Consider the following 26,639-nt stretch of genomic DNA (forward strand, 5'->3'; position numbering starts at 1 on the left):
CTAGAAACGTTCTCTTTAACATAAAAGTTTTTCAAATGCACTAAATGAATATTAAAGCTCCTACCATTTATGTAATTCTGTGCAGACTTACTTAATCACGTGAAAGTTAATGAAGAAAGTTAACCGTCACCACAGGTAGGTAGCCAATGGCTGGCTGTTTACCTCCTTATTTTTTTTCAATTTATAACCTTATTCAACGTTAGCACCACTGAACAACAAAGAAACTCATCTCACATTATTTGAACACAACTAAATAACCTAAGCGATTTAAAAAATAAATCGATATAAAGTGTAACCTATCGAGCAGAGATATGTGGAGGTTACAATCTGTGGAACATATAACCTACTTTAGCCCCTCACACAGATAAATAAATAAATAAAAGAAATTTACTATACAAGCCAAGCGTTACTTAATTATTAGTACACTTAACTGATAAAATACAATTAAAAAATAATAAAAAATTCTTAAAAAATAAACTAACAATATAAATGAAAGTTTTATTTTTATTACTGTTTATTATTTTTGGTGACTGAATCATAGTTTCAATAGGATGAAAAAATAATTGCCATTTCAGTCATTATAAACTTTATTCTGCCGAACTTTCGACTTAGGGACTAGGTCCATCTTCAGGGCTAATTGACAATGTCAATTTTACATCATTAAAAAGGGTTGGTGTACGAGGGTCGTTTGAAAAGTCCGTGCAAAGTCAGAGAGATAGCACCACTGGCGCGTATCGAGGTTATGTTTAGTTAGTAGCATCTCTTGGAAGAACACACATCAAGTTTCAGCCAGATCGGTCTATTTCTTTGTGTTTGGCATTCGTTTGAATCGAGGAAGTCGAGTGATTTTCAAAAAAATGGACGAAAAAGAATTTCGTGTGTTGATTAAACACTACTTTATGAAAGGCAAAACGCCTCAGGACACTAAATAGAAGCTTGATAAACATTATGGTGACTTCGATTAGAACAGTTTATAAGTGGTTTCAAAATTTTCGGAGTGGCCATATGGGCACAAGTGACGCTGAACGTTCTGGACGCCCTGTTGAGGTTACTACTCCAGAAATCATTGATAAAATCCATGATATGGTGATGGATGACAGAAGAGTGAAGGTGCGGTGAGATTGCTAGTGCTGTGGGCATCTCGAATGAACGGGTACATAATATTTTGCATCAACATTTGGACATGACAAAAGCTATCCGCAAGATGGGTGCCGCGATTGCTCACGCTTGACCAAAAACGAAATCGTGTGAAGTGTTGCAAGGACGGTTTGCAGCTGATCCAGAAGAATCCGCAGGACTTTAAGCGTCGTTTCGTCACTGTGGATGAAACATGGATACATCGCTACACTCCTGAGACCAAAGAACAATCTAAACAATGGGTTACCAAGGGGGGAATCTGCGCCAAAAAAGGCGAAGACCGTTCCTTCGGCCGGAAAGTTTATGGCGACTGTCTTTTGGGATTCGCAAGGAATAATCCTCATCGACTATCTGGAAAAGGGTAAAACTATTACAGGTGCATATTATTGATCGTTATTGGACCGTTTGAAAACCGAGCTGCAAGAAAAACGCCCACGATTGGCCCACAAAAAAGTCCTTTTCCATCACGACAACGCACCAGCTCACACCTCAGCAGTTGTGGTGGCAAAATTAATGGAAATAGGGTTCCAACTCGTTTCACATCCCCCCTATTCTCCAGACTTGGCTCCCTCGGACTACTATTTGTTCCCCAATATGAAGAAATGGCTAGCGGGAAAAAGATTTTATTCAAACAAGGAGGTGATTGTAGAAACGAATGGCTATTTTTCAGACTTGGACAAATCCTATTATTCGGAAGGGATTAACAAACTAGAGCAGCGTTGGACGAAGTGTATAAGCCTAAAAGGAGACTATGTTGAAAAATAAAAAAGGTTTACCCCAAAAAATTAAGTAGTTTTTATTTTTGAACGGACTTTTCAAACGACCCTCGTATCTTCTGTCTTGGTACTAAAGGACTCTTCAGGATTAGCCCTGAAGATGGACGTAGTCCCTAGATTGAAAGCTCCGGCATAATAAAAAATTTATCACGACTGAAACTGGCAGTTAATTTTTTCATCCTATTGTTTTTTTTTTTAGTGTCCAAAAAATCACAAAGTGAAATTTTAATTCACCAAATTATACAATAAACGTTCAGTAAGAAACACTCGCACGACTAAATGCCCATTTATCATTTAATAGCCTGCATATATTACGCTGTAAATAGCAATTGAGTCACAGCTCGATCACTTTCCCATCGCTCAGAAGTGCCCTTAAATCATTTTTCCCGGAAGAATGTTGAAAATAAACTTCCTTTTGAAGGACAGCATGACTAAAATTTGTTTTACGTCTATGGTTGTGCCGCAAGTCCTGCATAAGCCAGGACACATTTCCGTTTCGGCTTTTAAGAATGTCCCAAATTTGGAATCGGTTTTAAATGAATTCTTTCTTATTGACCAATCGTCTGTTTATAAAAGAAAAAGAGCCAAGAACCAAGGATTCTCTTTCCTAACTAGGGCTCAAGCACGAATATAATGACATCACCATGTCAAGTGATGGAGAGGCAAACTAAAAGAAGAGGAAGATTTTTATAAAATGGACTCCCTCGCTCGTTTCCTTTCTCTTCGCTCTGAGTGACAGGAAGTGGGAGGGTGAAGGAGAGAATCTCAAAAAAGAGAAAAAGGAAATCCGGAAGTTTAATATTCCGATTGGGTCTGCCCATCCAAGGGACCGGCTGTAAGCTTCAATCCATCAAAAGCCCTCAACTCGAATTACCTCCTTTAATGTTTCACCAACAATGATTCTGGAATTTTCCGGTAAGTGGCTTCCACGACTTTACTTTCAAGCTTCATACAATCACTTTTCTTAGGGAAATTCGATTAATGTCACTTGAGAAAAACATTTTACTTGGAAAATCTTATAGGGAGTTGGTTTTCTCCCGTTTTTGCAGGGGGAACTCATTTCAATGCCCAAAATTTTCAAATTGGCTAGAATTAAACTCGGTATTTGAATGTGAATTTGAGTTAAAACTCAAGAAGTTCAGTAAGAGGAAGTCATTGGAGTGATCACCACTGGTTCCTTAATCTGAGCTCACTTTATTCAATTCCGTCACTGAATGAACATAAGTATATTGTTTCCTTTTTTTACATGGCCGCAGTATTAGTAACCGGAACTTTCTCTTTATGAAAGTAACTCACACATACGTAACATCACAGCAGTGCAATTGGCAGCATTCTGTCAGACTGCTAATAATCATAAACGATATTTTTACAAACGCTTAAAAGTATGACTCGTGTATGTTTAAATCGTCCATCACTTTATTTTAATGACGTCAAAAATGATCGTTTAAATAACCAAAGGCTAGGAAAGGAAGTAATATGCTGAGGGTACTCACCTGACTTCCTCTCACGTACTAAAACTGGGTATTGGTACTTATTACGTCGTCATAATGATGAAATATTACCGCTAAAGGAAGCGGTTACAGTTCTCCAGTACCCACTGCCTTTTAAGCATAACATACGAGGTCTGTAAATTAAGTAATGAGACTCGATTTTTTAATTTTTTTTTATTCAAAAAGAATTACAATTCTATATTGTCACCTTCAAAATAACTTCCTTCTGAAGCCACACACATCGCTGGAGACGTTTCTTCCACTCCTCATAGCAGTGCTCGAACTCCGATACTGGAATAGCCTTCAGCTGGTCGGTTACAGCCGTTTGAATGTTTTCGGACTGTCCCAAAATGAGTTCACTTTTACCGAGAGGTTCTTGAAAAAAAACTTCGAAAAAGGGTCATTCGTGTGAGACCAAACCATTAAGAACAAGAGTGGGTGTTATATCAGGATAATGCTCCTTGTCACACAGCAATTTCAATAAACCAGAGTTTTTGGCCAGTAAAAACATTCCTGTGGCTCCTCAGCCTCCTTCTTCGCCTGACTTTGAGTCCTTGTGACTTTTTTTCTCTTCTTGAAGTTGGAAAAAATCACCTCAAGGGAACTCATTTTGGGACAGTTATGAAAACATTCAAACGGCTGTAACCGACGACCAGCTGAAGGTTATTCCAGTATCGGAGTTCCAGCACTGCTATGAGGAGTGGAAGAAACGACTCCAGCGCTGTGTGGCTTCAGAAGGAAGTTATTTTGAAGGAGACAATATAGAATTGTAATTCAAAAAGAGTCTCATTACTTAATTTACAGACCTCGTACCTTATAACAAATTTCAAATGATGCGTTTATGTCCAATTTCTTCTAACTTGTAACTGATTGGCCATTTCACTGCCATATTTATTTGCAAAGGTCTTAAATACCGTCCAATATACTTAGAAGACAGCTTAACTTTACTTAAAAACTGCCGTTTAAAAAGCTATCACAATAAGTGGGTCTTCCAATTCTATAAATTTACTTTTAAATTGAAATTTGGTTACCTATTTATTATCCAGATGTTAGATTTTCAGCTTGATAATGACAATTTTAATTTAAATTGTGAGCTAATTGTTATTTTATATTTTTAATAACCAATTTGCGGTGAGCAAAAATGTTTGAGGCAACCACAAATTTAAACAAAAAACCAGTAACCGGAAATTTCTTTGACTTTTTCTTTTAAAAAAAAACTTGTTGAATGCCATTTAAGTAGTATTTTGTAAACCAAAGAATAGCTAAACAAAGAGAGTGTGAACACCTCAAAAGAAATAAAATAAAATAAAGGACACGAGAAGAAACTGGTGCTTACAGATAGAGAGAGTGGGGGCGAACAGCACAGAGATTTAGACAAAACTTGTGCGGCTTGTGACCTCGCCAAGATGGAGCTTTCACTGTGATCTGCCGCAGTGCCACGTTAAGCTTGCCACACACTGCTTAGAATGTCTCTCTCAGGCAATAATGGAGCGGCTCGAGGTTACACCACTACACAACGCTAGAGGTTCCATTATTTACATTTATTGCATAAATAAATCTATGAATGACTTGTCCCCCAAAAAAATCAAGAATCTTATGTAAAAACCACAAACACACACCACTCTCACTTCGCGCAATTTTCATCTTGAAATTTTTCCGATATAACTTTATAAACATGGGCGAGAGTAGGCTAGAAAGGTTATACTCATGGTTAATGCATATTCAAGTTACATTGCATAGCCTTCCTTTGAGTTATCCCCAGCAAAGAACGATTCGTTCTTTTTCTTATTTTTTTTTGGTGACTGATTCATTGATCCAAAGGGAAAGAAGATTATTACCGATTTCATTCTATATTTTTGTATTTACTAAACTTTCAGACCTAAGGACTAGATCACATCTTCAGGGCTGGTGGAACTACAGTAAAATATGTTCCCATAGCCCTGAAGATGACCTTAAGTCCAGTAATTCTCAACCTTTTTCTTTTTGTCGCGGCGGCACACAATTTCAAAATTTGGCGGCAGTACACTAACAATAAGATAAGTTAAGATAGCTATATCTATTTCACAATTATCACTAGGACATTGCGATTTTTACCAGTTATAGAGCTAACTTGTCTCTACAATTTGGTGAAGAAATCATTGAATTCTGATGAATAAGAAGAGAGATATACAGGTTGAAAATTTGAAGCAATTCCATAACCACCAAAATTTAACCTTCCACATCTTATTAACTATTATCACTAGGACATTGCTATTCATAACAGTTATAGAGCAAACGTTTCTCTACAATTTGGTAAAGAAATCATTGAATTCTGAAGAATGGGAAGAGAGATATAAAGGTTTAAAAATTTGAACGTATTTGAAAACCTCTAAAATTTAACCTTCCACATCTTATTAACTATTATCACTAGGACATTGCTATTCATAACAGTTATAGAGCAAACGTTTCTCTACAATTTGGTAAAGAAATCATTGAATTCTGAAGAATGGGAAGAGAGATATAAAGGTTTGAAATTTGAAGCAATTTCATTACCACCAAAATTTAACCTTCCATATCTCATTAACTATTATCACTAGGACATTGCTATTCATAACAGTTATAGAGCAAACGTTTCTCTACAATTTGGTAAAGAAATCATTGAATTCTGAAGAATGGGAAGAGAGATATAAAGGTTTGAAATTTGAAGCAATTTCAGTACCACCAAAATTTAACCTTCCATATCTCATTAACTATTATCACTAGGACATTGCTATTCATAACAGTTATAGAGCAAACGTTTCTCTACAATTTGGTAAAGAAATCATTGAATTCTGAAGAATGGGAAGAGAGATATAAAGGTTTGAAATTTGAAGCAATTTCATTACCACCAAAATTTAACCTTCCACATCTTATTAACTATTATCACTAGGAAATTGCTATTCATAACAGTTATAGAGCAAACGTTTCTCTACAATTTGGTAAAGAAATCATTGAATTCTGAAGAATGGGAAGAGAGATATAAAGGTTTAAAAAATTGGAACGTATTTGAAAACCTCTAAAATTTAACCTTCCACATCTTATTAACTATTATCACTAGGACATTGCTATTCATAACAGTTATGGAGCAAACGTTTCTCTACAATTTGGTAAAGAAATCATTGAATTCTGAAGAATGGGAAGAGAGATATAAAGGTTTAAATAATTGGAACGTATTTGAAAACCTCTAAAATTTAACCTTCCACATCTTATTAACTATTATCACTAGGACATTGCTATTCATAACAGTTATGGAGCAAACGTTTCTCTACAATTTGGTAAAGAAATCATTGAATTCTGAAGAATGGGAAGAGAGATATAAAGGTTTAAAAAATTGGAACGTATTTGAAAACCTCTAAAATTTAACCTTCCACATCTTATTAACTATTATCACTAGGACATTGCTATTCATAACAGTTATGGAGCAAACGTTTCTCTACAATTTGGTAAAGAAATCATTGAATTCTGAAGAATGGGAAGAGAGATATAGAGGTTTGAAATTTGAAGCAATTTCATTACCACCAAAATTTAACCTTCCATATCTCATTAACTATTATCACTAGGACATTGCTATTCATAACAGTTATGGAGCAAACGTTTCTCTACAATTTGGTAAAGAAATCATTGAATTCTGAAGAATGGGAAGAGAGATATAGAGGTTTGAAATTTGAAGCAATTTCATTACCACCAAAATTTAACCTTCCATATCTCATTAACTATTATCACTAGGACATTGCTATTCATAACAGTTATAGAGCAAACGTTTCTCTACAATTTGGTAAAGAAATCATTGAATTCTGAAGAATGGGAAGAGAGATATAAAGGTTTGAAATTTGAAGCAATTTCATTACCACCAAAATTTAACCTTCCACATCTTATTAACTATTATCACTAGGACATTGCTATTCATAACAGTTATAGAGCAAACGTTTCTCTACAATTTGGTAAAGAAATCATTGAATTCTGAAGAATGGGAAGAGAGATATAAAGGTTTAAAAATTTGAACGTATTTGAAAACCTCTAAAATTTAACCTTCCACATCTTATTAACTATTATCACTAGGACATTGCTATTCATAACAGTTATAGAGCAAACGTTTCTCTACAATTTGGTAAAGAAATCATTGAATTCTGAAGAATGGGAAGAGAGATATAAAGGTTTGAAATTTGAAGCAATTTCATTACCACCAAAATTTAACCTTCCACATCTTATTAACTATTATCACTAGGACATTGCTATTCATAACAGTTATAGAGCAAACGTTTCTCTACAATTTGGTAAAGAAATCATTGAATTCTGAAGAATGGGAAGAGAGATATAAAGGTTTAAAAAATTGGAACGTATTTGAAAACCTCTAAAATTTAACCTTCCACATCTTATTAACTATTATCACTAGGACATTGCTATTCATAACAGTTATGGAGCAAACGTTTCTCTACAATTTGGTAAAGAAATCATTGAATTCTGAAGAATGGGAAGAGAGATATAAAGGTTTAAATAATTGGAACGTATTTGAAAACCTCTAAAATTTAACCTTCCACATCTTATTAACTATTATCACTAGGACATTGCTATTCATAACAGTTATGGAGCAAACGTTTCTCTACAATTTGGTAAAGAAATCATTGAATTCTGAAGAATGGGAAGAGAGATATAAAGGTTTAAAAAATTGGAACGTATTTGAAAACCTCTAAAATTTAACCTTCCACATCTTATTAACTATTATCACTAGGACATTGCTATTCATAACAGTTATGGAGCAAACGTTTCTCTACAATTTGGTAAAGAAATCATTGAATTCTGAAGAATGGGAAGAGAGATATAGAGGTTTGAAATTTGAAGCAATTTCATTACCACCAAAATTTAACCTTCCATATCTCATTAACTATTATCACTAGGACATTGCTATTCATAACAGTTATGGAGCAAACGTTTCTCTACAATTTGGTAAAGAAATCATTGAATTCTGAAGAATGGGAAGAGAGATATAGAGGTTTGAAATTTGAAGCAATTTCATTACCACCAAAATTTAACCTTCCATATCTCATTAACTATTATCACTAGGACATTGCTATTCATAACAGTTATAGAGCAAACGTTTCTCTACAATTTGGTAAAGAAATCATTGAATTCTGAAGAATGGGAAGAGAGATATAAAGGTTTGAAATTTGAAGCAATTTCATTACCACCAAAATTTAACCTTCCACATCTTATTAACTATTATCACTAGGACATTGCTATTCATAACAGTTATGGAGCAAACGTTTCTCTACAATTTGGTAAAGAAATCATTGAATTCTGAAGAATGGGAAGAGAGATATAAAGGTTTAAATAATTGGAACGTATTTGAAAACCTCTAAAATTTAACCTTCCACATCTTATTAACTATTATCACTAGGACATTGCTATTCATAACAGTTATAGAGCAAACGTTTCTCTACAATTTGGTAAAGAAATCATTGAATTCTGAAGAATGGGAAGAGAGATATAAAGGTTTAAAAAATTGGAACGTATTTGAAAACCTCTAAAATTTAACCTTCCACATCTTATTAACTATTATCACTAGGACATTGCTATTCATAACAGTTATGGAGCAAACGTTTCTCTACAATTTGGTAAAGAAATCATTGAATTCTGAAGAATGGGAAGAGAGATATAAAGGTTTAAAAAATTGGAACGTATTTGAAAACCTCTAAAATTTAACCTTCCACATCTTATTAACTATTATCACTAGGACATTGCTATTCATAACAGTTATGGAGCAAACGTTTCTCTACAATTTGGTAAAGAAATCATTGAATTCTGAAGAATGGGAAGAGAGATATAAAGGTTTAAAAAATTGGAACGTATTTGAAAACCTCTAAAATTTAACCTTCCACATCTTATTAACTATTATCACTAGGACATTGCTATTCATAACAGTTATGGAGCAAACGTTTCTCTACAATTTGGTAAAGAAATCATTGAATTCTGAAGAATGGGAAGAGAGATATAAAGGTTTAAAAAATTGGAACGTATTTGAAAACCTCTAAAATTTAACCTTCCACATCTTATTAACTATTATCACTAGGACATTGCTATTCATAACAGTTATGGAGCAAACGTTTCTCTACAATTTGGTAAAGAAATCATTGAATTCTGAAGAATGGGAAGAGAGATATAAAGGTTTGAAATTTGAAGCAATTTCATTACCACCAAAATTTAACCTTCCATATCTCATTAACTATTATCACTAGAACATTGCGATTTATACCAGTTATAGAGCTATCTATTCTCTACAATTTGGTAAAGAAATCATTGAATTCTGAAGAATGGGAAGAGAGATATAAAGGTTTGAAATTTGAAGCAATTTCATTACCACCAAAATTTAACCTTCCATATCTCATTAACTATTATCACTAGAACATTGCGATTTATACCAGTTATAGAGCTATCTATTCTCTACAATTTGGTAAAGAAATCATTGAATTCTGAAGAATGGGAAGAGAGATATAAAGGTTTAAAAAATTGGAACGTATTTGAAAACCTCTAAAATTTAACCTTCCACATCTTATTAACTATTATCACTAGGACATTGCTATTCATAACAGTTATGGAGCAAACGTTTCTCTACAATTTGGTAAAGAAATCATTGAATTCTGAAGAATGGGAAGAGAGATATAAAGGTTTAAAAAATTGGAACGTATTTGAAAACCTCTAAAATTTAACCTTCCACATCTTATTAACTATTATCACTAGGACATTGCTATTCATAACAGTTATGGAGCAAACGTTTCTCTACAATTTGGTAAAGAAATCATTGAATTCTGAAGAATGGGAAGAGAGATATAAAGGTTTAAAAAATTGGAACGTATTTGAAAACCTCTAAAATTTAACCTTCCACATCTTATTAACTATTATCACTAGGACATTGCTATTCATAACAGTTATGGAGCAAACGTTTCTCTACAATTTGGTAAAGAAATCATTGAATTCTGAAGAATGGGAAGAGAGATATAAAGGTTTGAAATTTGAAGCAATTTCATTACCACCAAAATTTAACCTTCCATATCTCATTAACTATTATCACTAGAACATTGCGATTTATACCAGTTATAGAGCTATCTATTCTCTACAATTTGGTAAAGAAATCATTGAATTCTGAAGAATGGGAAGAGAGATATAAAGGTTTGAAATTTGAAGCAATTTCATTACCACCAAAATTTAACCTTCCATATCTCATTAACTATTATCACTAGAACATTGCGATTTATACCAGTTATAGAGCTAACTTTTCTCTACAATTTGGTAAAGAATTCATTAAAGTCTGAACAGTCTTAATTTAAGTATTTTACTTATCCCGTAATACACTGTGTAAAATAGTTGATGTTTATTTTCAGTATAAAATAAAATAATATTGTACTGCAAAAAACAACAGTATATGTTTATTAAGGGATTAATTACAAGTTAATAATAAGAATACTTTTAATGAGAAATTTGAGCTTGATGTTATTTACAGCTTATATTTGGTCGTATAAATGATAATGCTACTCTCATATCGTCTTCTACAATTTAATATATAATTTTTATTTTGTATGCCTTTTCTAAAATTTGGGCGGCACACTTCAAAACTTTGGCGGCACGCAGTGGTTGAGAATCACTGCCTTAGTCCCTAGGTCGAAAGTTTGGCTAAGACATTAAAAAAATATTATTATGACTGAAATTGGTAATAACTTTCTTCCGTTGAAACTAAATAAAAATTAAGAGGGATCTTGTTAATAAAAATGTTTCAAGTTCGTGCTATACAACATGAGGGCAGTGGAAATTTTGGGACTTCCGCTTGTGCGATGAGAAAATTACCTTAAAATGGTAAGGGGCATTTCCCACTAATGAAAAAATCTTTTTCTTCTTTTTTTTTTTTTTTCTTTAATATTAAGTCGACTTCCTGATCTTGAGTCTGATCAGATGTAACAGGTTTTCTAGACTTCATCCAGTAATAGTTACTACATGACTTATTTATTTTAATGAAGAGTACAACAATTTAGAGGCACAAAGACAAAGAGAAAAAAAGTCTCAAAATATTTGGGAAGGTGTTTAAAATGAAACGAGCCACCTAGTAATCATAGTTTGCTGAGGAGCCGAGCCAAACAAACGAGCCGAGGTGGGGAGGTAACGGTACAGTGAAAGTAAAGCAGTATGCGGTTTGTTGCACAAGTTCACAACATACGGACCGTCGTACAAGCTGGCCTACATCCGCACAAACTCTCTGACCCACTTCATCTTACTTCTCTTTAAACATTTTATTTTTTATTTTTTCTAATCTCTAAATGTGTCTATGTTTTAATTTGGGTGAAATATTAGGTTAGACTTGTACTTGGGGGGGATGATGGTTATCTTTTAGTAAAGTTATATATTAGTAAAACTTCTGCAATCAAGAGTGCACCGTTTTTACAAGAGATTTCGTATTTAAATTGAGAGTGGTCATTTTTTTTTTTAAATGCAATCAAATTATTGTCTGGGCAGCATTCGATCGGAGGAGACCATGCTGAAGACCTTCCCTTGGTGCTGACTTTTTTTTGCCTTTTTCTTGGCATTGGCTTTCGCCATACAGCCAGCATCATCGTCTAGGTGCTTATCACTAGAATATCACTCACTCTCCATTCTTACTTATAAATACATTCGCTTCACACATTCATCCCTCTACTACATACAACTATTTACATAAACTACAGCTAATGGATGGATCAGTACTCTATATTCCTGCCATCCTTATAGCTTAACCGAAATTAAAATCACGTAATCCTTCACTAATCATTTTCTAGCCTTCATTCTATAACTTTTAAATACATTCCATATTTCTTTGCTAGCTCTGCCACAGATTTAAGCACATATATGTTGGTGGAGAATATTATGCCTTCGTAGCGAAATGGTGCATCTAAATACCTGTATATGTCGTCAAACATTCGTTTCCTTTCCACCGCATAAAGTGGACATATCCACTATTATATTGTCTTGAAATCCTCCTCCTCATTGCAATCTACGCAAAGAGGAGAGGTGGACCTTTTTATTGATCCTGTGAAGATACGGATCCGCACACAGCGTGGTTCGCTCTCAGCCTGCTTATTGTCGTAACAACCCATTTATTAGTGTGACAGTTCCCCTAAACCATGGTTATCTAGGTGTTGACTTTCTGTCAGTTCACGAGGTCGTACCAAATCAGGAAATACACTTTGAACTTGAGTGCGATTTATCTGCAGTGTTCTGGTCGTAAGCCCCAACGTCTCCCTTCTTGTGCATAGAGGCCCACATTACTTCGCTTTAGCCCTTCAAAAAATAGGTCCTACTCGGTCCTATTCTTTCCCATTCTTGAATGATCCTTAATGTCTTCCTACTCTCAGTATTTAAAGCCAATTTAGAAATGCTTACCCCCTGTGGGTTTGGGGGTTTCTAAGAATATGCCCACAGTATTCCTCTGCTTGCTTGAAGAAAAATCTCTAACCTTACAATAAACACTGGACCTTCACATCCCTTTTGTAACCGATCTAATAAAGTCTCGCTATCGCAACTTTCACAGCCTCCTAGCTCTCTCCATCTTAATCCTCTTGTCCAAACAACTCTCCTCTCCTCACCTTCCAGACAATCCTACTCGTCGCTTGAAGCGAAAGGTGGCCTAGGGACCTACTGATGTGAGCGTAATATCCACTGAGAAAGAGTTCCATCAATGGATGGTTGCTCTTATATGACATTCATGAGAACTTAACCACTTTCATCAAATTTACTTGATGCAACATTTGTTGCAGTTGTAAATGTACTAATAAAGTGAAAAAAAATGTCAAGATAGTAGAGATTAGGTCATCTTCAGGGCTGTGGAACATGTGTTTTACAGAAATAGATGATATACACAAAAATTCAAGATTATAATTTCGTTTATTTAAGAACTTGGAAAACGGTTATTTTCGGTAAAAAAACTGAAAATCGATAACTACACGATAATTATTATCTCCTACTGTTGCTGGAAAAGAATAAACTTAATCGATAATCGTAATATTTACTTGTAACAATGTGCATGCTCTGTAGAGCGAAGTATTTATAAATACAGAGAGCTAAGACGGATTGATTGTGGTTTTACAAATGTTCGTTTGAGAACATGAAAGGCCGACGAGTATAACACTCGCTAAATAAGAACTCCAGCCAAACTTGAACAGGCTAGTTCACAGGAATGAATGCTCACAGTAGAACTACTCACTGGGGGCCCATTTATTCCCGCCCCTGCTGTAGAGACGGTGGTAATTGGCAGAGTTTTATATTCGCTAGTCACCAGCTTGTCACCTGTCACTGATCACACACACACAGCACATACAGACCCACTCTTTTTAAGACTCTCTCTTTCTCTCTCTCTCTCTGTGTTTGTCAGTTTGATTGGGTTCTATGTATACCCAACTAATCACCGTTAGACGTGCCACCAACACAAGTTGGCAACACTGCCAAATATAGCACCCTCCTTTCTTGGCGTTTTTTTTTATTTTTTTAAATGTATTTATTTCTGCAGTTGAGGCGAACTGAGCACATGGGTATTGTTCCTGTTTGAAGTGCAACTGTGACGTTATTTCCTAAATTATTGCGTCATTCATTTCCGAAAAGTGTTCATCAACACTGTTACCATCTTTTTCCTTTTCCATTATTCAAGTCATTCTCTCAGAGTGACGTAGAATGATGGTCTGTCGGAATACCCCGACTTCTATCACCATATACCGTGATTCTGCCTGTGACAAATAAATAAATAAATATATAAATAAAAGAAATACCGGAGATGCTGAAATATTTATTTTACTCGATTATACCAAATTGAGCACACCGGAACTCCTCAACCGGAAGTGGACCTCTTCAACGGAAGGATACTTTACTTTTTTTTTCTCAGATTTCCGGAAACCGCTTTAACCATTTCCCCTAAAACTTGCTACACTCATTGCGCACATCTTTATCCAATTAAAACTTTTAACTGGAAGCATGTATCAAAAAAAAAAAAGATCGATTATTGATTATTGATCGATGACATATTTTTAGGGAGGGGATAGATTACGCTTTCATCCATGAACAGGACCATGCCTGCACAATATGTAGTCCTCTGGACGACATTAATATTAACCACGATTCAATGAGTTGCTGGAATTTCCACATTATGAAAAAAATCGCACGATTAAAAGTGACGTATTTTTGACTTCCACATCGATTTTCTTTGAATCTGTTTTTTTTTTTGCAAAGAAATTCGAAAGTTTTAACAAATTCGATTAAAAAAAAAAATTGAGAAAAAATCGATTTAGGTAACTTCTACAGAAGTTGGGAAGAATGCGCTTCATAGTTAACGGGTGACCTTTATTTCGCTGTTCTGTCCTCTAACTTTATTTCTTTTCTAAAATAGGCCTTAAGCCCTTCTTTATTTTGTAAAGTCGATGCAAAGTATTAACGTATAATTTTCATTGGTGAATATTTGGGCGAATGAGAAAACCCCAGTTTAAGGTTAAAGCACATTAGAAGCATCTATTTTTGTCAAAGACAAACTTTCAAAGGAACGTAATTTTTAAGACTTTTGAAAGCATTAATCGGCGTTATTAAAAGAAATTAATTCTACTGAAAAGTATCAAAATTAATGTTATTTAAATTCTTAAGTTCTCTCTGGACAACAAAAGACTGATTTATACTTCTATTTTGAAACCCATCTGGGCCGTATGGACTAGAGCTGGCTGGGTTCAACCAAACGCTCCAATCTCCGAAAGGATTCAATCTCTTCGGTCTCTAAAATACTTCGAACTATTGTACACGCTCCTTTTTATGTCTCCCTACCTGGACAATACTCGTAAATCCTGTAGCTAAAAATCTTTCTTCTAGAACTCTTCCTGACAACCCGGACAAGACGTCTTAAAAGAGACAGTGTGGCCTCGTGATCTCCTCTCTAGTGAAGTGAGTGGTACTAACCATAGAATGTTTTAGAGTATTACCACTGGGTAACTTTTCCACTCGTTACCTTATCATTTACTACTCTATTGTATCATTGTTACTTATAGCGCTAATGCGCTGATTGTAGCATAAATAAACGCAAAAAAAAAAAAAAATACTTTTGGGTATGTGTAACAATTAATATTGTTTACAATTTTATTGTTTGCATTGTTGTATACACTATTTACAATCGACTTATGAATTTTATGAGGTATTTTTTAATTTTCTTCGATATATCATTTATTTTCCTCCAAAAAAAATTATGGTCACCATATTTATAGTACCATTTTAAGGGCTACGCACAATCAAGAACTAGCGTTAGAGAAAGTGATGCGACTATTTCAAACCAATATGGCGCAACATTATTCTAGGTTAGCATTGAAGAAAGGCAATACAATATAACTTTAATCACTTACAAATTCTAATCGTAGTATTGCAGTTCCGTTTTAGATTTTCCTGTTCAATCTTGTTCACCGGTTTCTTCAATGGTCACTTCAAAACACAAATCAAAACAAAACACAAAACTGGAAAAAACAAAACTGGAAAAAAACGAATCAAAACAACTCACTGATGAGACGGTAAATAAAAATAAAAAAGTTGGCGGGAAGTTAACTAGTAATAAAGTAAAAGTGGCGGGAACAGAATGGCCAATTGAAGACATATCTTGTGGTGGTGGTGGTGGGGGGGGGGGGGGTAGATTGGTGAAAGTTTACAACCACACCAACAACAACAACAACAACTACCACACGCCAAAAGAAACAACCTTGTGTTCCAGATTATACACTAACCTAAAACTCCTCGGCAATTCACTCCTGGCTAGAATGGTTACACAATATCCATCTACCTGGGTAACAATTATTATTATTTTAAGTGAATACAATAAACTTCTCTCAGCTGTAATTCAACAATTTATCTGAAAATGTTCGATTATTGAAAAATAGATTATTTTAGTACACAGTTTTTTATCACTTTCTTATTCAGCGCACAAGAGAAAATAAACTCTGACGTGACTTTCTCTTTTCCACAATTTTCGAGGTTTTTCTTCTACTCATTAGACCATTTCCACAAACCTTTAAAATACCTACAAATTCTCATAAAATTATTAAAATAATAACAAAAAAAAAAAAAAAAGCATCTACGTTGAACTGAAATGATCCCTCAAAAGAAAAGCTATATCCCATTCCTCTTCTATGTGTTCTAAATCTAGATTTTCCGATGGAAATGTTTCAAATAAAAGTTGTAGACCACCGTAAATTTCCAGAAAATAGGAGCCATTTTGATTGCGTTCTCTTTGGCTAGGTAATTACGGATTACCTGAGTGCTGGTACATCATCTCGCACTGCCTCCTCAGGTCTCCGTCTACTTCTAGGAGTATTTGCCAAAAAATGTACACCAATCCGTCGCTCGCTCCTTATTCAACAGCTTCTATAATAATAGTTCAATTTTTTGTTCCCCCCGGCGCATCAACTGGACCAGGGTCATTTGCACCTCCACTTGGTAAATTAAGATTCAACATTTCGTGCTCCTTTTCGCGAAAATTACACTCATCCTTAAAAAAAATCCATTTACCGCTAATAAATTCATCTATTCTAACAAATAAAGTAATGTAAAATTCGCTTATACGTATCTTTCAGATGGGACTTAACGTCCAACACCAAATTAGGTACGACATCTAATTGATAGTTGGACGTTAAGACGGGGTGCTAAAGCACATACTTTACTTTAAACAATTTTTTTTCTAACAAATAAAAAGTAGTCATACGCGGGCTTCGAACTGGCGAACTCCCGCTCACAAAGCCAAGCTCTTGACCACTAGGCCAACACCTGCCCCTATTCTAATAATTACATTCACACGAATAAAAACATCTATCCCCTCTTATTAGAAATATCACTTATTCCCACATATCTACTACATTCATTATATAATACACACATAATTAGGCTAAACTTATGGCTCTATATATTACTCTATATTCCACCCCTCCCGTTATTCTTAAGCCTAAAGTTTAATTTATATTTTCAAACTAATTATGGGACAGCTTACTAAGAGTGTTTACAAACAATGATATTATCATGAATTCTTTAAAGGTCTTGGACACAATCTTGGTTTCAGTCCCCTTGAGGCTGTAGGGCTCTCTAAGATGGTAATGAGATGTGGATGGTAGTGTTCGAATGTCGTGTTAGTTTTGGTCATGTGAGTGTGAATGGCCTTGAATGTCCAGATCTCAGTTTATTTGTCCAGCGAGGCGTTCAGTGCAATTCCCATCACTTTATTTTGGGCAAAGTCTGATCAAGTCTTTTCGTCCAGTGCGTTAGCTCAGTTGTAATCCAGACTGGAAGGTCTAAAAGAGATCTAAGGAGCATCTTGTACAGTGAGCAGTGCAGTGCCAGCAGTGTTTCTTTTACTTAGCGGGGGTATAACTGTTTCAGTCCAGTCTATTCTTGTTGCAGTTTCGTGTTGATTTGCAGCCTCCAGGTAAGTTTGTGCATCAAGGATTAGCACACTCCTTGATCCTGTTGCTTCCAGAGGATTTCCTGAACCTGAATTTTAAATTAATATATCTTAAATGCTAGTTATTATAGCAGATTTAGTTTTTTTTATTGTAATTATGATTTTTTTTATTATTAATATTTTATTGACAACTATTAGAGCAATAAAAATAGGATGAAAAATATTCAAAAGGAAGGGGGGTGGATAGAGAAGCAATTCAAATTAAGGCTGGAATAGTGGGGGACGCCACCAGTCTTCAAAACACCTTTTACATAGATACAATTCAATACTTTATTAATAATCCATAAACTCTGAGAACAATAAAATAGTCAGATGTACAAGGCAATATACACGTGAGGATAAACAATATATATAATTCCAAAAGGGAAGAATAATTACAATAATTAATTGTCCAAGACAATATGTAACTGGGGAAATGACCTTGTACTTAACAACGTGCTTGACGCGCACCAAATACAATAAAATAGTCAAATGTACAAGGCGATATACACATGAGGATAACCAATTTATATAATGACAAAAGGGAAAAATAATTACAATAATTAATAGTTCAAGACAATATGTAACTGGGGAAATGACCTTGTACTTAACAACGTGCTTGACGCGCACTAAATACAATAAAATAATTACGCTAATTACATACGAATATATATATATATATGTTGTCCAACAGATTAACGATTTGTCCATAAAACTTGTGAACAAAAATCCAGGTTTTTATATCATCAAACTTTTCACAATGTAAAAGCAAGAAAAAGGACGCTAACATGGCCGACATTACTTCACACACTGACGCTTGACCTCACGTCCTACCAGCGCCTCCCCTCTCTCCTCGTGCTCACCCAATTCCGCCAACTGACTCAGGGAAAAAACAAGTCTGGGGGGCCGCCACTCTTGGGGAACCAAACATCCTCCCCCGCAGTGGACTCGCAGAGATCCACTTACTGAGTTGGCAGGGGGCAAAGCTTCCGGACAGGCCGGCTAATCAGTCCTGAAGTTGTCTTGACCTCGGCCACCCTGGCCACGTCGTCTCGGCCATGGTGAAGCTTGACGATTCGGCCTATGGACCACTGCAGGGGAGGAAGGTTGTCGTCCATGATCATGACTATTTGTCCCACTGCCGCGGGGAAGGAAGGCGAATGCCATTTGAGCATGGCTTGCTGCTCGAGGAGGTACTCCTTGTGCCATCTTTTCCAAAACTGTCCAACAGTGAGCTGTGCCATTGCCCATTTCGATTTGAGCGCAGTGCGAGGAGTTAAGGAGCTATCGGGAGGTAGCGCAGTCATAGGTCGCATAATCAGAAAGTGACCTGGCGTCAGGACTTGCAGGTCATCTGGCGAGGACGAGACAGCGGTAAGAGGTCTGGAATTTAATATGGCTTCAATTTGACAAATGATTGTGAGGAAACACTCCATGGTGGGCTCTTGAGTGCCTAACATGACCTTCAGTAGTCTTTTGGTAGATTTAACGGCTGCTTCCCAGAGACCTCCGAAGTGTGGTGCTCGAGGGGGGATGAAATGCCACTCGATGCTTCTTTTGTTGGATTCTCTTAGAATGGCCTCCTGAGACTTGGCGTCATTTAGTAGTGCAGATACCTCCTTGAGTCTTCTTTTGGCTCCGACGAAGTTAGTGCCGTTATCCGACCAAATGTGACTCGGCACACCCCTCCTGGCAACAAAGCGGTTCAGGGCAGCTAAAAATGCCTGTGTTGTAAGGTCTGTGACTAGTTCCAGGTGTATGGCCTTGGTGGAAAAACAGACGAAAATGGCGAGGTAAGACTGGAGGACTTTGGCTGAACGCAGGGAAGCAATTTTCACGTTGAAGGGGCCCGCGTAGTCTATGCCAGTGGTGGCGAAGGGTGATGAAGCGCTGACTCTTCCTTCGGGCAGTTGACCCATGAGTGGGTTGAAGGGTGTTGGCTTGACACTGAAACACTTGTTACAGGCTCCCAATTGTCGGCGGACAACATTCTTACCATTAACAATCCAATATCGACTTCTCAAAAACGCATGAGTGGCAGTGGGGCCTACGTGGAGGTTGGATATGTGGGCATCTTGTATGACCAGGGCCGTGAGGGGGTGTTGCGAAGGCAACAAGGCAGGGTGCTTTTGATATTCGGGGACATCGGCCAGTCTGAGTCTCCCTCCGACTCGCAACACTCCATCAGTGTGCAGAAATAGGCCTAACGTTTTAACGAGGCGTAGTCTAGGCCGAGGGGACTGAGCATCCTCAATTTCTTCGGAAAGCGAGTGCTGTTGGGCTCGGACTATTAGAACTCGCAGGGCTTCGCTACGTTCCTTTACATTCAATGGACCTGACATACGATGTACTGGATTTTTAGTATTGTGGGCGAATCGCAGGCACCAGGCCACTACATTTTGCAGAGTGTACAGACTGGAAAATTTAGACTCTAATTCCTCAGGGCAGGGCATTACACTTGACACGTTAAGGGCCTGGGAGCGAATTTCTGCTCCTACGACAGGGTCAGACAAATCGGCATTTACTGGCCCAAGGGGCCATGACTCGTGGTTTGATTTCAACCAAGGGGGACCTTCCCACCATAACTGGTGACTCACTAATTCTTGAGGACGTACTCCACGTGAGGCACAGTCAGCGGGGTTTTGTGAGGAGGAGATGTGGAACCATTGCGAGGCGGGAACCTTTTCCAAGATAGCCGCTACTCTATTACCCACGAACACCTTCCAATGCGGAGGTGGTGTTGCTGTGATCCAGGCAAGGGCAATGGTAGAATCAGAAAAGGCTAGGATATTTTGGGTGGTTATCTGAGGGAACAGCAGACTGACTTTGTGAATTGTAAGGGCAAGTAGGTGGGCCGCACAGAGCTCCAGACGAGGGAGCGTGACCGGTTTCATGGGGGCCATTCTGGCTTTAGACATGACCAGGCTAATGGTAGTGTTTTCAGACTGGGACACAAGGTAGACCACTGCCGCATAGGCTCGCTCAGACGCGTCAGCGAAACCCACTAAATAGCACTTAGGATTGGGTAATGACAAAAATCTAGGTATGCGTATTTTGGACAGATCAGGCAAGGAAACAGCAAACTGAGACCATTCCTGGGCAATTGATGAGGGCAGGGGGTCATCCCAATCAAACGAGGCTTGACAAACTATTCTAAATATTGCACGGGCAAAAACTGTTATGGGAATTAGCCATCCCAAGGGGTCAAAGACTTTGGCAATCTGGCTGGCTAATTGTCTTTTAGTTTGAACATTAGGCACGGAACGGATTAGAAAGTGGAAGTAATCTTGAGCAGGGTTCCAACAAAGTCCGAGGATTTTCAATTGTGACTCCTCATCGTTTTCTAAACAGACTGAGGACATGGCTGGAAGTAGATATTCAGAGGGTATTTTATTTAATAATTGCGGTTGATTTGAGGCCCACTTTCTGAGTTCAATTTGAGCCTGACTCAATAATTGGATTAACTGATCTCTGGATTGCAATGCCACTTCTAGAGTAGGGCCTCCTCCAGAAATGTCATCCACATAGGTACGGTCGCGGAGTATCTCAGAGGCCAGGGGAAAGGAAGCCTGAGAGGTCAGAGCTAATTCTTGAAGGACGCGACATGCCAAGTAGGGGGCTGACGTGGTTCCATAGGTCACAGTGCACAAACGGTACTCCTGCACTGGTTGGCTCGTGTCAAATCGCCACAGTATGCGTAACAAATCCCTGTCTTCCGGGGGGTGTTGTATCTGTCTAAACATTTGGCGAATGTCGGCCGTAAAGACCCATTTGTCCACTCTAAATCTGGTAACCACCTTCCAGATATCGAGCTGTAAACGGGGTCCAGGGAGCAAGAGCTCATTGAGGGAGATGCCTGAAGAGGACTTCTGGGAAGCGTTAAATACTACACGAATCTTCTCCGGGGGATCGTCTGGACGGTGTACCGCATGATGGGGAATATAATAGACAATTTGGCCTGACTTGAGAGGAGGGGCCAGTTCCATATGATTCGAATCTAAGTAGTCTTGCATAAACTCCACATAGGGAGCACGGAGATGTGGGGACTTGGCATGACGGGATTCAGTTTGTAGGAGACGCCTTAAAGCAATCTTTCTGGATTCACCGAGGCAACACGGACTGGTTTTAAATGGCAGTGCTACTGAAAACCGACCATCAGGAAGTCGGAAATGTGACTTCGAGAAGCACTCTTCAGCCTTCAATTCGTCCGGGGTGAGAGGCGAAACCTCCGACACTTCCTCCAAGGCAAACATTCTTTCCATCAGGCGTGACAAGACTAGGTCAGGGGGGTGTGATATAGATTGGGGGATTTTACCCGAGCCGAGTCGGAGTACCGTGGGTTGGGCAGGAATTGCCGGCATATGAGTGACTAGAGAGGGACCAACAGGTGAATCAGAACCTTCGGAGAGAGCAACCCCGGCAGAAGTTGTGGTGGGGGGCAGCGTTTCAGGAAGGAAGGTATTACAAGTTTGCAGCGGCCGCCGCGTTCTAATCAGACGTTGAGGTTTCGGGGTTGGAAGTTGGATAGCCAAAGTTGGAGGAGTGGGCTGCTGAGTGATGACTTCCTCTTGGGGAGTAGACCTGGCTTGGGCGGAGGACACAGACAAACTAGGGGGGCCTGATTGTCCGGACTGCGCGGGGAGTTCAGGGTTATTGCAAGCAAGCTGTTCCGACTCGGACCGGTACAAGAGGGTTTCGGCCGAAGGCTTGTTTTCTGGGCTAGACTGGTTAGCAGGTGCCTTAGGAGCTGGTAGTTGACCATATTTATGCTTGAACAAAATTCTATAATAGGTCCGATATAACTTGGAGTTGGACCTGCTGTCCTTGACAGAAGCGTGAAAACAAACCCGCCTCGAGGGGAAGCTTCTCAAGGGGCCAGACATAATCCAGCCAAGAGTTGTTAGTCGGGCGTTGGGGGAACCATTTTGTGCCCGGATTATTTGACTAAGGTCGATGGCGTCAAAAACCGAGGCTGAAAATACTACGTCTATAGGACTCGGTTCGTTAAAGTTTGGGTCGGCTAACTGTTTATCCGCCAAATGCTGCCAATCCTTAACAGGGAAATAAGAGGACGGTGCATCTGGGACAGTCTTGGTGACTATGCGGAAGGGGACTTTGATTTGGGAAAATGGGGGACATTGCCTTACATTGGTAGAAACTTGACCTACGACTTGGGTGGCGATGTTGCCTCCTATCCCTCGAATCCCACCTGACATAGGGTTATAGTTCAATTTACTTTCTTTGGCGAATTTCTTGGACATCAAATTTATCTCACTGCCTGAATCCAGCAGGGCACGAGCGCGATACCACTGGCCATCTCCTCCAAGGAGGTAAACCAGGGCAGTGGGGGATACCGACAAATCGGAAGGGAAAGACTTCAAAATAGCTTTGCTTTGTGGATTAGGTCTATGACACAAGTGACAGTTTCGGCGAAAACTCGACAAAACATGGCAGGACTGGGGAATGGTATCGCGCGGGCCGAATCCCTAAAAGGTAGCTTTTGGTGAATCACTACCAAAGTAGATAGTTGGGAGTGAAGAAAGGGTGCTGCTACCAGACGAAGTCGAAGGATAAGAAACGTCATCTCGAAGGTGGGGAACTGCCCTTCTGGGAGAAGGGTCAGGAAGTTTCTTAGTCAGCTTAGGGCTTAAAGACATTAACGGGGGAATGACAACATCGGGTAAAGTCCTTTGACTTAGACTAGAAGAGGGGGGAGGAGGGTGAAGGGTGGTGTGATGAGCACCAGCGCACTCCAAACACCCAGCACTTCGAGGGCATTGAGCCACTGAGTGAGATTTGGAGAAACAGTTAACACATAAGTGGTTCTCAGTGATGAAACTCCATCTATTACTCACTGGCAGTCGCAGGTATTCGTTACAATTAGATATCAGATGCCACTCGTCACAAAAGTAACAGCGTAAGGAGTGGACTGGAGGGGAAGGAGCTCTCGATGTGGAGGGGGGTGTCCGTCGGGCAGGAATAGGAGAAGAGGATTTCTTGGGTGAAGGGGGCGGAGACTTAGCTGATTTGGGTGTGTGGGTCTTGGAGGGCTTCAAGGTGGAGACAGCCCTAGGCTTAAAGAATGTTCTAGGAAGGGAAGGGGTTTCAGATTGTTGGGAGGAGGGGCCTTCAGGGAGACGACTAGAGGGAGCTGTCACGTCTTGGGGCGAAGAGGTGGATTTCCTTAATGTTATTTTAGGGGCGAACTTGTCTTCTTGATTTTTCAAGAATTCCAGCACTTGTGCACTTTGGGGCAGTTCATCAAAGGATCTTAAATACTTCTTCCTAAACTCCTCTTGGAGGTTAGCAGACAAGGCCGACAGAATTACATGACACAAAAGGAAATCCAACGGCTGGGGAATATCGTGTTGATCTAGTAGCATTTGCCTCCTTGAAATCCAAGCGATACATTCATCAATGGTGGGGTTCCCTTCCGGGACCTGAAGGAAGGTTTCGAACAACGCACTGGCGGTACGCAACTTGCCTTCATAGCGAGCATCCAAGGTCTCCCAGGCAGAGCTGTAACCTTCCTCTGTAGGCGTGGAATTCTGAATAATAGACAGAGGGGGGCCTTTCAAGCAGGACTTAAGAGCTTGGAGACGCCTATGAGGAGGCAGGGACAATTTATTGATCTCAAACTGGAAGGTGCGCTTGAACTCCTGGTAAGCGAGAACATCCCCTTCGAATGGGGTGATCTTTGGAATCACCAATTCCTGTAATTGTCTCCTCGCGAGTTCGACCACCGACTCGTCCGAGACCAAGACTTGAGAAACTGGGCCAGGAGGGGCAGACGCGCAAAACGAAATAGACGAATCTAGAATAGGTGCAATCCTTGACAAATGGACTAGCTCAGCTTGGGCAAAGCTTTTTGTCAAGGCTCTGGCAAGCGGACCTCGTTCCTCCGGAACCAGTGCTCGGAGCCATTCCCACACTTCCCCGTCCACAGTCTGGGACAACGCCAAAAACCCGGAGGAAAGCCGCTGGCACGTAGTTACAATTTCGGGAACATCTGTGTCCAAGGTTTTTGCATTCTGTGTCCATCGATCAAGCCTGTCAATGAGGTATCGGCACTTGATGGCTTTAAGATCTGCATCACCCCCTGACAGCATGGACATTGAGGGAGTATCCTCCATTGACGGAGTGGTTGGGCTTGCAGGGGAGGGGGGAGGAGTGTCGTTGCCGGAAGTAAATGAATTACCCATAATTAACCACGGCTGGAGGGACTTACAATACGAAAATTATACACAAGTTACAATACAATAGACAAGAATAATAACAGTACAAAAAATAGACAAAATAACTAACATAGACTAAGTAACTTGGTAGCTAATAAGCAACGTGTGCTAACTTAACTACATTTACTAATGATACAATAAAGCAGCAAACAATGTTATATAAACTAAACACAACTGAACATAACAAAAAAGGAAAAACCCGACAGTTGTCAAATCAAAACTGTCAATATTCAAACTGAAATAAAACTAAGGTATAAACAAATTATTTTAAGAAAAGACGAGATTACTTACAAGGTAAAAAGAAAAAAGAAAAAACAATTGAATAGTGTTCTGAAGACTGTTTCCCGGGTTTCGGCACCATGAAAAATATTCAAAAGGAAGGGGGGTGGATAGAGAAGCAATTCAAATTAAGGCTGGAATAGTGGGGGACGCCACCAGTCTTCAAAACACCTTTTACATAGATACAATTCAATACTTTATTAATAATCCATAAACTCTGAGAACAATAAAATAGTCAGATGTACAAGGCAATATACACGTGAGGATAAACAATATATATAATTCCAAAAGGGAAGAATAATTACAATAATTAATTGTCCAAGACAATATGTAACTGGGGAAATGACCTTGTACTTAACAACGTGCTTGACGCGCACTAAATACAATAAAATAGTCAAATGTACAAGGCGATATACACATGAGGATAACCAATTTATATAATGACAAAAGGGAAAAATAATTACAATAATTAATAGTTCAAGACAATATGTAACTGGGGAAATGACCTTGTACTTAACAACGTGCTTGACGCGCACTAAATACAATAAAATAATTACGCTAATTACATACGAATATATATATATATATGTTGTCCAACAGATTAACGATTTGTCCATAAAACTTGTGAACAAAAATCCAGGTTTTTATATCATCAAACTTTTCACAATGTAAAAGCAAGAAAAAGGACGCTAACATGGCCGACATTACTTCACACACTGACGCTTGACCTCACGTCCTACCAGCGCCTCCCCTCTCTCCTCGTGCTCACCCAATTCCGCCAACTGACTCAGGGAAAAAACAAGTCTGGGGGGCCGCCACTCTTGGGGAACCAAACATAGGAATAAAGTAATTACGTAATAAAAGATAAATAAGAAGGAAATGTCCTTATTAATTTAAAGGAAATAAAGAGTCAAATTACCGAAATTGGAAGATAACGAGAAAACAATCAATTATTTCCCTGTTTAGGTCTTTTATTGTTAATCTGGGAATGTTAATCAACAATGGTAATATACAATCACGGCCGTCGTATATGTAATGTGGAAATTGAGTAGAGATATCAGCCGTTCTTAAAAATGTAAAATGTAACACAGTTAAATAATTACCTTCTGAATGTTGTTGCATTATCGCTTATGTTATATTACTGAAGGACAATCGCCACATATTGTTTGTGTGGCGTTATGGTAATAAAGTTAGCTATTTTAGTCGGTTCTCTTTTATCATTGTTAAATGGAAACAAATTTCA

General features: G+C 38.3%; 2 protein-coding genes across 2 annotated transcripts in view; both read right to left on the bottom strand.

Annotated features, from left to right (window-relative positions):
• Positions 1 to 15,932, bottom strand: part of LOC141453422 (uncharacterized) — a 59,368-nt gene extending 43,436 nt beyond the window's left edge. Inside the window, exon 1 of the mRNA XM_074126636.1 lies at positions 15,808 to 15,932. The gene's annotated coding sequence lies outside the window, so the exon portion shown is untranslated. The remainder of the gene's footprint in view (positions 1 to 15,807) is intronic.
• Positions 15,933 to 18,844: 2,912 nt separating this feature from the next.
• On the bottom strand, positions 18,845 to 23,098 carry LOC141452746 (uncharacterized). Its single transcript, XM_074125145.1, has one exon. The coding sequence runs from the start codon at positions 23,096 to 23,098 to the stop codon at positions 18,845 to 18,847; it is 4,254 nt and encodes a 1,417-aa protein (XP_073981246.1).
• Between the last annotated feature and the right edge of the window lie 3,541 nt (positions 23,099 to 26,639).

Source organism: Rhodnius prolixus, unplaced genomic scaffold, assembly GCF_049639745.1.
Source record: "Rhodnius prolixus isolate KJV_2025 unplaced genomic scaffold, Rpr scaffold_3, whole genome shotgun sequence".
In the NCBI taxonomy this organism is placed as follows: Eukaryota; Metazoa; Arthropoda; class Insecta; order Hemiptera; family Reduviidae; genus Rhodnius; species Rhodnius prolixus.